The sequence below is a fragment of the Medicago sativa genome, chromosome 5, assembly GCF_051527215.1.
Source record: "Medicago sativa cultivar Bolivia chromosome 5, Bolivia_mono, whole genome shotgun sequence".
NCBI classification, from domain to species: domain Eukaryota; kingdom Viridiplantae; phylum Streptophyta; class Magnoliopsida; order Fabales; family Fabaceae; genus Medicago; species Medicago sativa.
In genome coordinates this window covers 5,251,081-5,265,986 of record NC_140753.1, presented here as the reverse complement: position 1 = coordinate 5,265,986, position 14,906 = coordinate 5,251,081, and the positions used below count along the sequence as shown (strand labels likewise).

Here is a 14,906-nt window from a genome sequence, read left to right as displayed (position 1 = left end):
ATTTTTATTAAGATACAAGCAAAAGAGCATAAAAAACAATCAAAGACAAAACATTAAAAATTCGTCTTTAAATATTTTTTTTTAAAAATAGTTAATTGATGAGATGTAAATTAAAATGAAATTTCCATAAATATTATTTATCTGCAGATTAATTAAAGTTGAAAATTGTGAATTCCTTGAAAATCACACCAATAAATTACTTGATGTGTGGAGCAAAGTAATCAAGCAACCAATATCAATGTGGGAACAATTATAAACACAAACGAAAGTAGAAAAACAACGAGAGAAAGAAAGAGAGAACACACAAAATTTGTTTACTCAGTTCGGTCTAAAACTGACCTAGTCTGGGGGAGAGAGCAGCCCTCCATTCCACTATAATGATGAGTAACTTTACAAAGAGATATCAAAGAGTTACAAGAATAAGTCTTCAAACCTAATTCTACCCAAAGTCTCAATCTCTTGTCGTGACCAAGAGACTTAATCCTAATAGTGTTTCCCAGGTGAATCAATCCCAACTCTAGTGTTTGTTGCCAAGAGCAAACTCTATACAAACCCTAATTTTCTTGTTGACTTCTAAACCATTGTTTTTAGCCCCCCCCCCCCCCCCCTAAAGGTTTACTCTGATACAAGGTCTATATTTATAGTAAAAGTATCCCTAAAAAACTGGAACAAATCTAAGCCTGAAAATACGTTTCTATTTCATTTTCTACTGACAAAATCGGGCCCTGATTTCCTCCATTCGGCCACCGATTTTTTTCGAATGGAAAGTCTGAAACATCAGCACAATTCCGGCCCCAATTTTGGCAGTTTCCATAAACTCCAATTTTGAGTCACTTTCACAACAGAAACAAACAAAAACAATGGAACACAACCCAACAATATCCTTTTTTTTAAAGAACCCAATAATTTCCTTTGTATACCTATCAAGAAGACATTTGAAAAATAAAAGTCATAACCCCTCCTCAAAAGATGCCAACAATGGAACAAAGGTAACATTAACTACATTTCATGTCCTTATTTTTCCATTTAAAATAAAAAATCTAGAACTCAATATAAACGAATTTCATACTTTAATTTACTTCAAACACTTTCATTTGTTAATGGAGTGTATCAACATCGCTTATATAATCTGAAATTGTATCGGAAAGAGTGAGAAACAAATTATGTCACAATATCAAACCAAAACCAAGTTGAACTATGGGTAATAATAAATTTAAACTATAAATGTGAAACTCTCTTAGCAAGAATGAATGTACGATTATCGTTAAAACTGTATATGCGAGATCCATATTGCTTGTGAATAAATTATATACTTTCATGCACTTCACACTTATAGCAACAAAATCCTCATAAAAACACAATATTTAATTTTCTCTTCTTAATATGCATTCCACAACTGAACGATAATTGTCTCTTAATATCCTACAACTTCAAAATACATGAAAAATCAACTTAATAATTCACATAATTAAGTTATTCAAATTCTTATGTCACATGACATGTTTTATTATAGACAATAGAATATTAATATATGTCTTATCATAGTAGATAGTAGACTGCTATTTTTGCTTTAAAAACATTGGGAATATTATAATTTACAATTCATGCTTACCTAAATATTAGAGTGAAAATACCATAATAAGTATAGTGATTATTAAATATTGATCAATTCATACCACAAACATTTCATCAAACTATTATATATGGGTCGAACCATACATATACAATAGCATAGATAAATCTACAAGCTATTAATTTTATTCCATCCTCTTATGTCAAAATTACATGCAAATAAAGTAAGGAACTTATAATTTTTAAAATTGTGAGCATGTTAAAGAATTAAATAAAAAAGTAAGACAAAAGTGCAAGTAGACCAAACTTAGTGCACAATATTACAATTAACCACCAAATAAATAAGGGGAAATTACATTGAACTCCCCAGAGGTCTCCTTAAATAACACAAACACCCCCTCTAGTTTCAAAATAGATACCAACCTCCCTCAAGTTCTCATAAAATAAATAAAAACCTCCCTTACCACTTAACACCGTTTGTTTCACCGTTAATTAATTATATTTCCTCCAACATTATTCTCCCTTGTTGCACACTTTGTTCTTATTATATATACGTTGGATTGGTACGTTCTACCCTTTTTCGTTCTTCACACATGTGTATTTCTTTATGTTCAAATCCCTTCTGATTTTTTTCCAATAGCAGGCTTATGCTTTAAGTCGTGTTTTTAATTCCAATTTTATTGGGTAAAGTTTTGAGTTCGTCTGCAGGCTTGTCATCCCTGCAAGTCCAGCGTCCACCCATGCAGAATAGCCTCCCCCCATGTTAACAAGATGTTGAAATCCCTGCGTTTACCACATCATAGTGATAGTGATGCAGAAAAGATCAAGTTCTTATTAAAGTTGTAGTTTTTTTTGTTGCAATTTATGATTAAATTTATATCAAGATGATCTAAATAATCGTAATTCATTTAGGGGAAATGAAAATAAAGTAATGAGTAGCAATACTCAAGATTGAGAATTTGAGGTTGATAATAGTCATAGACTTACTGATCAACGCAGGCTCGACTTGATCATCCACCACTATTGCAAGCTTGAATTTGTAATCCATTATATAGTCACACATAGTGCATAATGTTTAATGTTTTAGAGAAAAAGGTTCTTACCACAATCAACTAATCAAGTGATCTTACTCTTATATATTGCTGCACCTTGGTTAACAAAATCAGGATGGTGAACAACATTCCTACCACAATCAAGTGAACAAAAAGAAAGGAATCGCCATGTCATTGAATAACATTGGAAGTGCTAATGTTGTTACCTATTGTGAGTTAATAAGAAGGTGTTGTCATGTGGTGGGATAAGAATGACTTAAAACTATGGAAATATAACCAACTGCTCCAAGATAGTGTGAGTTTCAACATTCAACCATTCTGAGTTTTTTACTGTAATTAACGGTGAAACAAACAAAGTTAAGTGACAAGGGAGGTTTTTATTTATTTGATGAAAACTTAGGGGAGGTTAGTGTTTTTTTTAAAATTAGAGGGGATGTTTGTGCTATTTAAGGAGACCTCAGGGGAGGTCAATGTAATTTCCCCAATAAATAAATGGGGTCAGAAGATGAAGTACTATATATGTGGGATCGTTCAAACTGCAAGTGTCAGAGTATTATTTGGGTTGATTAAATTGTGTTTTAACTTTAGTTTATGTTGTAAAATTGTGTTATATTTTATAAATTTGTGTGACTTTTGTTCTCTTGTTATATCTACAATTATGTTCAATATTGTTGTTAAATTATAAGTTCTAGTGTATTGTTGTTGAATTATGTGTTTTGGATATTGTTGTTGAAAATAAGAGTGGTTATTGAATCATGTGCTTGGTACCATAAAATTTTCCTGAGTTAGATCATGAACATATCAGATTCTAACTCTCGATCCTTTCCACCATAACTACCGATGAAATCTTAAACGAAGTTGAGGACATATCCCGTTTAAACTACTGAACAAGAGGGATCAAGAGTTAGGACTCGAGAGGGAAGTGAGCATCTTGAGGGACCTATAGAACAACCTTTCATTATTAATAGATAAAAAAACAACTAATTGATTCATTTCACAACTGAATAAAAATCAACCTTCTATTTCAATAAAAAGTTATTACATAAGCTTGTAAAGAAAGGAAATGAATGATGAGTAATTAATAATCACCCATCAAATAACACGAATGATAAAAAAAAACGAAAAAGCCTACTACACTCTAAGCAAATTAAGACAGAAAATATAGATAATACTACTACTAATATTGCAGATAGATACTTAATGAGTATCTGGCAAACATTCAAAACCGCTTGGGGCTTGCCTTGAGCAAAAATTGAGAAGCTGAGTAAATGAAATTGGAATGTTTACTATCATGCCCATGATGTTTGCTTTTAGAGCAGTACAAATACAAATTGCAAAGTCAAAGTCAACTAAACCGTCGAGAAAACCACAACATTGGGCATTTGGAACACCCATAGAAAAGTTGAACATCCCATTTAACACACTGGAGCATCCACCAAGTTTCATTGTGTCACGCGGACAAGATTTGCGTGAAGGTGTTGGTTTAGGGGGTTTAGGGGTTGGTTTTGGTTTCGGTGGGGTTGGACATTTACCATTTGACGGGGTTGGGCATGGTTTTGGTTTCGGTGGGGTTGGTTTTGGTTTCGGTGGGGTTGGACATTTACCGGTTGGGCATGGTTTTGGTTTCGGTGGGGTTGGTTTTGGTTTCGGTGGAGTTGGGCATTTACCTTTTGGTGGGGTTGGGCTATTACCATTTGCAGATACAATAGCAAAGAATAGAATGTTGAGGGTTAGGAAAATAGCATAGGAACAATTTTTCGGTGCCATGATATGAAAAGTGATGATAGTAGCTTGTGTACGTTTCTTCAATTAATGAATAAATCTATTAGTGTAAATGTGGAGGCTCAAGTGAGTTTGTATGAAAATAAGAAATTATTGGACTCTATTTATAGTGGTCATGGTGTTGGAGGGTTGATGAGGTGTGTGTTTACGTGCCTATCATTTTAAGTTTAATAATTTGGTTAGTATAGGTCAAAGGTGGACTCGTGACTTTCATATGTTAAGGCTGAAAATTTTAGCACTATAGCAATACTCCGTGTGTTGGAAGCTTATGATTTGTGAAGTTAGATGGGGCCTTGAGAGAAATCTATGGATCTAAATAGAAAAGTCACACATATCTTACGAGTTGATTCTTTCTCCTATTTCGTTGCAAGATAAATTGCAATATCAAACAAAAACCCAAGTGTAACCAAAAAAAAAAAAACAAAAACCCAAGTTGCACTATAGATCATAATAAACCCAAATTATAAAATTTGAAACTCTTTTAGCACACATAAAAGTACATTTATGTTTGCAACTATATATGTGAGATCCATATAACCTGGGAATGACCAAGATGCTTTCATCTACTTCACATTCATAGTAGAAAAATCCTCATAAAGTCATATTGTTTTAAATTTATGAGCATGTCAAAGAATTAAAGATAAAACAATGTTTCATATTAACTAGTGTTGGACTGCATCATATTCTTCTATAGATAAAAATGTAAGACAAAAGAGAAATTTAGACCAAATCCAGTGCAAAAGATTATAATTAACCACCAAATAGCTACACATGCGTTTAGAAAACCCAACGAAAAAACATCAATGTAAGCTCCACACTCACAAAAAAAGTATACTTTTCAACAAAGATAAAACACTCTTTAATTTATGACAAGCAAAGCTCTAAAAAGACTAAACCTCAAAAGCAAGATTAAAGAAAACAATGAGATCAAAATATAATTCGAGGACTCATATTTATAAGAAAAAGACCGTCGTATTTAATGAATTGAGTTAAGTACAATTAATTTTTTTGATTTGATGTAAAACATGAGTGAAGTATTACTCTTTTTAAATTTAATTGTAAAATTTGACTACTTTTTTGCTAGAATAAATTCAGCAATTTAATTTAATCTAAAACACTCTCAACGAGTAATTAATTTAGGGTCTTGTTAACGAGTGGTCTGGGCACACTTTAAACATTCTAAATTTAGTAATTATTCTTTAGAAGTGTCAAAAATTTCAATTTTCAATGCACTGATTGCACAAATTTTCATAAAAGTTGCACCCTTAACTAGTACCTCGGGGCACTAGTTAACATTTCCCTTAGTTTAAACTCTAAAACTTGTGTGCAACAAAAATCAACTAAAAACTTGCCCGTAGTGCATGCTCAATTGTTGTCAAATATAACTTATTTTTCTATTTTGAGTAGTATTAGTTAGTGCATGCTCCTGTGGAAAGGAAAATCAACATATTGTAAATGTTGCAAGATCACTTATCTTTCAATCTAAAATACCAAAATCTTTATGGCACTTTAATTAGTACTCAACATACCATTCACAATCACATCATTAATAGATTAGCTAGTCCTATTTTACACAATAATGCTGCTGAAAACTTTTGGTTGCCTTGCCTATGTCACTACTCTTCATAATCACATAACAAAGTTTGATAAGAGAGCTAGAAAATTTGTTTTCTTACGTATAGGCAAGGGACAAAAGGTTACTTACTTTGTGATACTACCTCCTTTAGACGCCCTCCTTCCTCCCCGTACCTAGCCTGCAAAACTCGATACCACAACCCCTCCTTATTAACCAACATACGCCAACACCACTTCCCTAATAGAGAAACATTAAACGCCCTCAACCACCTCACACCTAGTCCACCCTCCTCCCTCGGTAAACAAACAGAGTCCCAGTCCACCCATGAAACTTTCCTAAAATCCTCACCACCCCCCCCAAAAAAAATTTTAAATAAAGATTCGATAGAAGAAACTATACCTGCGGGGGCCTTGAAGAAGGAAAGAAAGTAAATCGGAAGAGATGACATGACAGATTTCAAAAGAATAAGGCGACCACCAAACGACAGAAATTTACTTTTCCAGCTCGACAATCTAGAAATAATAGAGTTCACAATCGGTTTCCAAAAGTCTAGCTTCCGAGGATCCCCACCTATAGGTAGCCCCAAATACAAAAAAGGAAAATTTCCCACACGACAATGCAACACCAACGCAGCCTCATGTAACCAAGAATTTGAAACATTGACACCTGTCAGAAGGCTTTTATTGAAATTCACCTTCAACCCTAACACGTGCTCAAAAATCATCAATACAGCACGTATAGAACGCACATTCGCCCAACTCTTCTCACCTATAATCAATGTGTCGTCAGCGAATTGAAGATGAGAAAGACATATAGCATTTTCGTGTCCCACAGAATAACCACGAAACAAACCGGCCTCAATGATCGACAACATAAGTACATTAAATCCTTCAGCCGCCAACAGGAAAAGAAACGGAGATAACGGGTCACCTTGACGAAGGCCTCTCTCCATGGGGAATTCATCAGTAGAACACCCATTAACCAACACCGAAGCAGTGGCCGTCCCAGTACATTCAGACATCCACTTCCGCCAAAGGGTCGGGAAATTCATCTTATGCATGACTGTATCCAGATAAAAATTGGTTCTTGTAACAACTTGATTTTAACAATGTTTTTCTTCATGGTGATCTACATAAAGAAGTTTATTTGAATATTCCTCCTGGTATGCATCTTAATAATTCTACTGATTTTAGGCATAAAGTTTACTAGTTGAATAAATCTTTGTATGGATTAAAACAGGATAATGAGCAATGGTACTCAAAATTTTCTGGTTCTTTAAAAACCATTGATTATACACAATCTAGTGCTGATTATTCCCTTTTCATAAAGATTAATTCAACTACATTTAATGCTATTCTTATTTATGTTGATGATATTGTTACTGCAGAAAATAATTCAGTTGAAATACAATATGTTAAGCCATATATTGATAATTGTATTAAAATAAAAGACTTGGGCAATCTAAGATATTTCCTTGGTTTAAAAATTTCTAGGCCTCTTAATGGTATTCTTATAAACCAAAGGAAATACTCCCTTGATCTTCTTGATGACATTGACACTCTTGCAAGCAAACCTACTTCTACTCCTTGTGAACCTTCTTGAAATCTTCATAATTTTGATTCTCCAGATTATCCTAATGAATTACAATTTAGAAGATTGATAGGAAGGTTAATTTATTTAATAAGTCAGCCATCTATCTAGCACACAATATTCCAGCTTTCCATGAAAGGAGCACACAATATTCTTGCACCATCTTCCGTCGAGGTTGCAGATATGTTCACAAAACCCATGTACGGTCCTCTCTTTGGCAAACTAGGATCCAAGCTTGAGGGGGAGTGTCAAATATAGCTTTCTTATTTTGCTATTTTGAGTAATATTAATTAGTGTTAGTTTATTATTTGTATCCTTAGTTTTAGGTGTAGTTACTAAGGTTTTGTTTGAGAGTTTAGAGGGGTAGGGATGGAAGGAACTTGAAAAAAAGGAATGAGAAAGTGGAAAGAATGAGAGGAGAGGGTTTTGGAGGGTTAATTTTTCTTCATAATACAAAATTCTTCTCATTTGAGGGAATTAAAAAATTGTATTGGGGGAGGGTTTTGGGAGGTTTTGGAGGTTATATGAATTCTTCAAATTTAATCTATGTTACTATAATATTCTTAAAATTGAAAATATAGTAATCATAAGTATTAATATATCATTATCTAACAAGCTACGATTTTAAAAAATTATAATAAAAATTCTTCATTTTCTCCCATATTTCTCACCCCCTAAAGTCTTTCATTCCCCTCCCCTTCAAACTTGCAAACAAAGCTTAACTGTTTATCTGGTAGTAAGTTATTTAGGTCTTTTTGTTTAGTTTTTTGACTACCGTATAAAAATAGCATATCCTCCTTAATTTGCGTCAGTTTTCAAGTTTATTTTTTTTTTTTTTGGTGGAAAAAGAGGGCTAAAAGCCCCAAGCGAAAAAAAACTACAAAGTTACATGAATATTCCTAGGCATACAAGCCCCAAAAATATCATCAAAAAGGAGACTCGAAACCTCACTAGGAGGAGTCTCCATGACATGAATGTCAAAAGAATTTAAAGAGAAGCTAAAATTAGCAAGCCAATCAGCACTTCTATTTCCTTCCCGCCAAGTATGGTTGAATTGCACCTGCCAGTTTAACTTTAAAAGCTCTTGAATACGGCACATCAAGGTGGGTGCTTTGCCATTAATTTTGACGTTCCCTTTGATCATGTCAACCAAAGTTTTTGAATCACTTTCTACTTGAAGGCGATGAAATCCTAGTCTCCAAGCAAGCTGCATTCCCAAGAACATTCCCCACATTTCAGCAGTGAGAGCATCACAAGTGCCTATTTTGCGACAGTACCCTTTAAGCCATCTACCATCTGAATTCCTTAAGAGACCACCACAACCGGCTAGACCCAAAGTATCTTTGTAGGATCCGTCACAGTTAAGTTTAATCCACCCCTCTTCAGGCCTTGTCCAACCAATGAAAATGGTGTCGTAATTGCGAAGGTTCAAAGGATGGTTGGTGTAGTTGTCTATATCTTCCACCATCTTGAAAATAGTGAAGGTAGGATTTGTCGGACGCTGAAAATCATCTTCAAAAATAGCTTTGTTCCTCCACATCCACATGTACCAACACGTGACCATAAAAATTGATGTCCACTTCTTACTTTGAGCGCTAAACAGCTTATGATTAATATTCTTGAAGATCCAGTCCCTGCAATTAAAAGAAAAAAAGTTAGTGATTTGATTTGAAGGTACTAACATATTCCATGTCTGGGTTGCAATGGGGCAATCCCGCAAAACATGAAGAATAGTTTCATTGTCCCTCTGACACCCAGGGCATACAGGAGACACTCCTACACCCCATTTGCTTCTCCGAAAGTTAGTGAGCAAACGCTCATGGGCTGCCATCCACATAAAAGTTTGGATTCTGTGAGGGCCTTTCCAACTCCACAAGGCCTTCCAATCACCCTCTATTGGTTGAACTGTACTACTCTGAGCAATGTAGGCACTTTGAACTGTGAAGTCCCTAGTGTTTGTTCCTCCCCAACCAATGTTGTCTCTTCCGTCTGTGTCTTTTGGAGCAGGGATGGCAAGAACCTGAAAGACAGAGGTAGAAGGTAGATTAGAAATAAGGAAATTATAATCCCATTCTCCTGAGGGGGTTACCACATCCCTCACAGAGAGTGTCGTGTCTATATAAGATTGATTAGTGATAGAGATAAGAGAAGTTCCATTAGGAGCCCATTTATCCAACCAGAAATTGATATTATTCCCATCCCCCAACTGCCACACAACCTGCTGCTGAAATTGGTCCCAAATGCTTGTTAACGATTTCCACAATGAAGAATCATAGGGTTGAGATTTAATAGATACCCTAAGATCATTGTTCCTACCATACTTACTATAGAGCACCTTACACCAAAGGTCATTCGGATTAGTAATCAGATTCCAAAGTATTTTCATAAGAAAAGCTTCATTCATATGATGAGGTCTCTTGATGCCAAGGCCTCCATCAAATTTAGGAAGGCAACACACGTCCCATCCCACAAGATGAGGTTTGCGGGAATGGTCTGTATCCCCCCACAAAAATCTCCTTTGAATTTTTTCCATCTCATCGCAAATAGTCTTAGGGAGCTTAGCATATTGCATATGATAATAGGGTATGGAACTCAAAACTGATTTAGATAAAGTAAGTCTTCCAGCAAAGCTCAGACATTGTTGTTTCCAGCCACTCAACCTATTTTGAATCTTGTCAATGATATTACTAAATTTTCCCCGGGTAGCTCTGCCTGGGTCAATGTTCGCCCCAAGATACCTGCCCATATTATTGACCTGTTTATAACCTGTGTGGTGTAAAATGTCCTCCCTGAGTTGTTGGTCGACATTCTTCGAGAAATAGATCTCTGTTTTTTGACTATTGATCTTTTGCCCAGAAGCTTGGCAGAAAAGGTCAAGGCAATGCATAATACAATGAGCTTGTTCAATAGATGCCTCTGCAAACAAAAGGAGATCATCAGCAAAAAGAAGATGAGATATTTGAGGGCCAGACTTACCTGCGTGCATGGGTTTCCAATAATGCGCTTCCACTTGGTCAGCAATAATATGAGATAACCGATCCATACAAATGACAAAAAGATATGGAGACAACGGATCTCCTTGTCTAATACCTCTTGTAGGAGTAAAAGCATCTGTTTTATCGCCATTCCATAAAATTTTGAAAGAAGGAGAAGTAATACAATGGTGTATGATGTTAACAAGATTATGAGGAAACTTACAATCATTCAGACAATTTTTCACAAAATTCCAATTAAGACGGTCATAAGCCTTCTCAAGATCTATCTTAATGGACATAAACATCTTTTTACCTTTCATCCTAGACATAGAATGCACCATTTCTTGAGCCACAATAATGTTATGATGAATAGTGCGCCCCGGAATGAAGCTGGATTGATAAGGAGATATGATCCCATCCAACATAGGCTTAACTCTATTAACAATTACCTTAGTGATAATTTTATAAATGACATTACACAAAGCTATAGGGCGAAATTGAGACACAAATTCAGGCCTATCAACTTTAGGAATTAACACAAGCAGAGTATTATTAATCGAAGAGATGAGGGAAGGGTTAACCCAAACCTGTTTAACATACCGAAAAAGAGAGTCTGACACAGTGGCCCAACATTTTTGAAAAAACAAAGCAGGGTACCCATCCTCTCCAGGAGATTTTAGAGGCCCCATATCAAAAAGAGCTTTCTTGCATTCAGTAAATTGAATCATAGCGCCTAAAGTATTTTGATGAGTCTCCAAGTTTGATGGATAAGTATTCCAAGAGATAATAGGCTCACGAACATCTTCATCTTCTTTAAATAGGTTGATGTAGAAATTCCGAACCAAATCTCTAAGGCTCTCGGGATCATCAACCCATGCTCTATCATCATTGCGAAGAGAAATGATCTTATTATGCCTCCTTCTAACAATAGTTTTTGAGTGATAATACTTTGTATTCCGATCACCATCCATAATCCACTGACTCCTAGATTTTTGAAACCAGAGGCACTCTTCCTGATATAAGGTGACATCAAGTTGATCATGTAACTCTTTTTCCAATTTCTCAAGAAAAGTGCTATGACCGTAGTTAGAGCTATTCTGAATCCCATTAAGTCTTCCCATGATCTCCTCCTTTCTTTTAAAAATATCTCCAAAGGTCTCTTTATTCCATTTCTTAAGATGAGTAGTAAAGTTGTGGAGGCTTTGCACAATATCTCCGTCTTTTTCCCATTTGGAATGCAAAAAGTCATTGAACTCAACATGTGAGGTCCAAGCTGCTTCAAAGCGGAAGGGGCGATTTCTATTGGAAGTAGACTGTCCCTCAAGCAACACAATAATAGGATGATGATCAGATTGAACCCTAGGGAGTACCTTCGCAAAACCTTCATGATACTTAAGTCTCCAATCAACATTACAAAGAACACGATCAAGCTTCTTGAAAACTCTACTCATCCCGTTCCACTTTGGACCTCTCCAAGTAAACCGAGTTCCTGTAGTGGTAACTTCAAGGAGGTTGCAATCATTGATCCAACTATTAAAATTTTGGCACCTTCTAACATCCACTGGAGCTCCTCCTTTCTTCTCATCTGGATAAGCAATTTCATTGAAATCTCCCATCATAAGCCATGGACTGGTGATAGAAATAGCCAGGTGACGCAGACGCTGCCAAGTTTCCTGTCTCTCATTTTCTCGAGGGCTAGCATAAACCACAGTAAGGAGCCAGGGCTCCATATTTTTCTCGCTTACCTGCACATGAAGAAAATGAAAATCATTTTGGATTAATTGAATCTTAATATCTGGCCTATTCCACATTATCCATATTCCTCCAGAAAAACCCCTAGCCTCGGCCATAACAAAATGCTTAAACCCTAGCTTTTTGATAGTTTTTCTAGCGATGCTCCCACTACATCGTGGCTCTTGTAAGGCCACAATGTCAACTTTGTTTCTCCTGCAAAAATTATTAAGTGCTCGCCGAAAGTTTATTCCTTGAGCACCTCTACAATTCCAGTTAATAATAATCATTAAAAAAAAAAATATAAGAAATAACCACTAAATAAATCCCTAAAAAAGGATACATCAGTTTAATATCATATTGGTGTCATGGGTCAAACCCATGATATTCTCGCCAATATCTTGATGCACGTGCTTGCTTGTCTTTCCATTTAGTGCTGCAGGCAACTCAACGTTAATCTTATCCTTGGATTCCATGTCATTAGGCTTTGCCCCAGTTTGGTTGTGCTGCAAAGAAGCATTGTCGAGCTGCACTTGATCTTGAACTTCATGCGTGTCCAAATTATGAGGTCCAGGATCATGTTGACCTCCATCTTGCTTACTATTAGGCCGCTCCACATGTGACAAACCTGATCCCATCTTGCCTTTAGTTGCCGTGTAACCTCCTTTATTCACCCCATGAGAATTTTGGCTAGGTCCCACTTGAAATTTTAAAGGCACCGTTTTACTAATAGGTCCAACTTGAATTTCTCCATTTCTAGGCCTTTTTTTCTTTAAGTGATTTTTACTCATCGCATTAAATGAGCCTGTTACATTCCCGTTTTTCTTTTGAACAGGATATTGCCTATTTAATTTTTCTACCATATTTAAAATAGCATTATTGGAATGTTGATTATGAACGTTACCAGATACTCCACTGAATCCGCGCGCATTAATTTTATTATTCCTTTTTCTTCTCTCCACTTTAATCCAGTCCCCATGCAAGAAATCATGAGGAATTTCCGTAACGGGCTGAACCGGATTTGTAGAGATCTCCTCATTACTCACACCATGATTCACGGTTTGATTCTTCCCTGGTTTTTCGCCTGTAACAGTAGCACCGCCGCCGCTGCTGCCTTCGCCGGAGTTTTCTGTTTTCTCTGCCATTACACTCTTGATTTTCAATCCACAATCCTTAAGAACATGTCCATAGCATCCACAATGAGTACATATGATATGAAGACCTTCATATTGCACCCGATACCAATCACCGTTGATTCCGACTCGACCGACCACCGGTTTCGTGAGATCAATTTCAACACACATTCTAGCAAATCTGCCCCTAGCCACTTTCAACGTATGCAAATCAACTTTGACTGGATTGCCAACCATAGAGGCCAATGCCCAAAGAAGGCTCTCATCATAATAAACTAGATTTAAACTTGGAATTCGGATCCATACCATTGTTTTGTCAATGGTTGCAGTTGTAGCATTGAACTTTGAAGACCATTGGCTCACGGCTAAAATATGATCATATATCATCCAAGGACCTCCGTTAATCACCTTGTTCTTGTCTTCTAACCCATCAAATTTGACCATATAATAAGAATTGCCAACATCCATTAATTCAAACCCTCCTGTAAGTTTCCACACATTCTCAAGTTTAGCCTTCATGACGTTGTAACCCAAGGATTTGCCCAACAATTTAACCACAAGAGCATCCTTCCATGGCACACTAAGTTCATCAATCACTGAATTTTCCACATGAAGCATAGGCAGAAGCCTATTCCCTTGAACAAGCTCAACCTTGGCTTTGTTTGTTGCTAAGAGATCAACTTTTTCTCTTTCCATTATGCTTTGGTTGCCCAAAACTTTGTCTCTAAAAGAAACAATTTCTTTAGCAGCTTTTCCGTTAGCATTGCTTTCACCGACTACTTTTCCATCCGGAGGTTCCGGTGGTATGTTTGTTGCCGTTGGTGGTTGTACGACTGTTTTGAACATGAAAGCCATTTTTTGAAAACCCTAGCTATTTTTTTCTCTCAAGAACAATTTTTATTTAATTAGTGTTAAGAAGTAAATTAAATTTGCATAAAAAGTAAATATAATCAATTTTTATGTTAGCGCACATGTAACATGTTAAGGTTTTCATAAAAAATAAATATTTATTGTGCAAAATTAAATTTCAATCTTTTGTTGATTAAATTTACACAATTTTTAATGTATAATTTCCACCTTTAGTACCTTAACATATGTCCTAAAGATACATAATATTACCTTAAGAACACGTTTTTTTTTAACAAACCCTAAGAACACATATAAGTTCGTGCGAATTCTTTTTAGTTATTTTGTTATCATATAATTAATTAAGGCATTATCACTGCATGATTGTGTTTCACACAAACCCATTGGTAAATCAATCCCCTCGAGCACGAGCGGAACCAAACAATTCATAATTTCATTCTCCAATCATGTCAAAAAGTCCCTACCCTAGATAAGAACTTCCCCACATGTTGAGAAATCTAAATAGAGCACTAGCACGTGTCTACAGGTATCACAACACTGTAAACACATAGAGAGGAACGACGCATTATTTATTTTTTTCTTTTTTTGAGAGGAACGACGCATTATTGTTATTTTTAATGTTTTTTTC

The 14,906-nt window shown here is 35.7% G+C and overlaps 1 protein-coding gene across 1 annotated transcript; it reads right to left on the bottom strand.

The window, feature by feature from the left end:
* Nucleotides 1-8,449: 8,449 nt before the first annotated feature.
* Nucleotides 8,450-14,266, bottom strand: LOC146919419 (uncharacterized). Its single transcript, XM_085711036.1, has 2 exons — nucleotides 12,658-14,266; nucleotides 8,450-12,540 (listed from the first exon to the last, which is right to left on the bottom strand). The coding sequence occupies exons 1-2, from the start codon at nucleotides 14,264-14,266 to the stop codon at nucleotides 8,450-8,452; spliced, it is 5,700 nt and encodes a 1,899-aa protein (XP_085567162.1).
* Nucleotides 14,267-14,906: the final 640 nt, after the last annotated feature.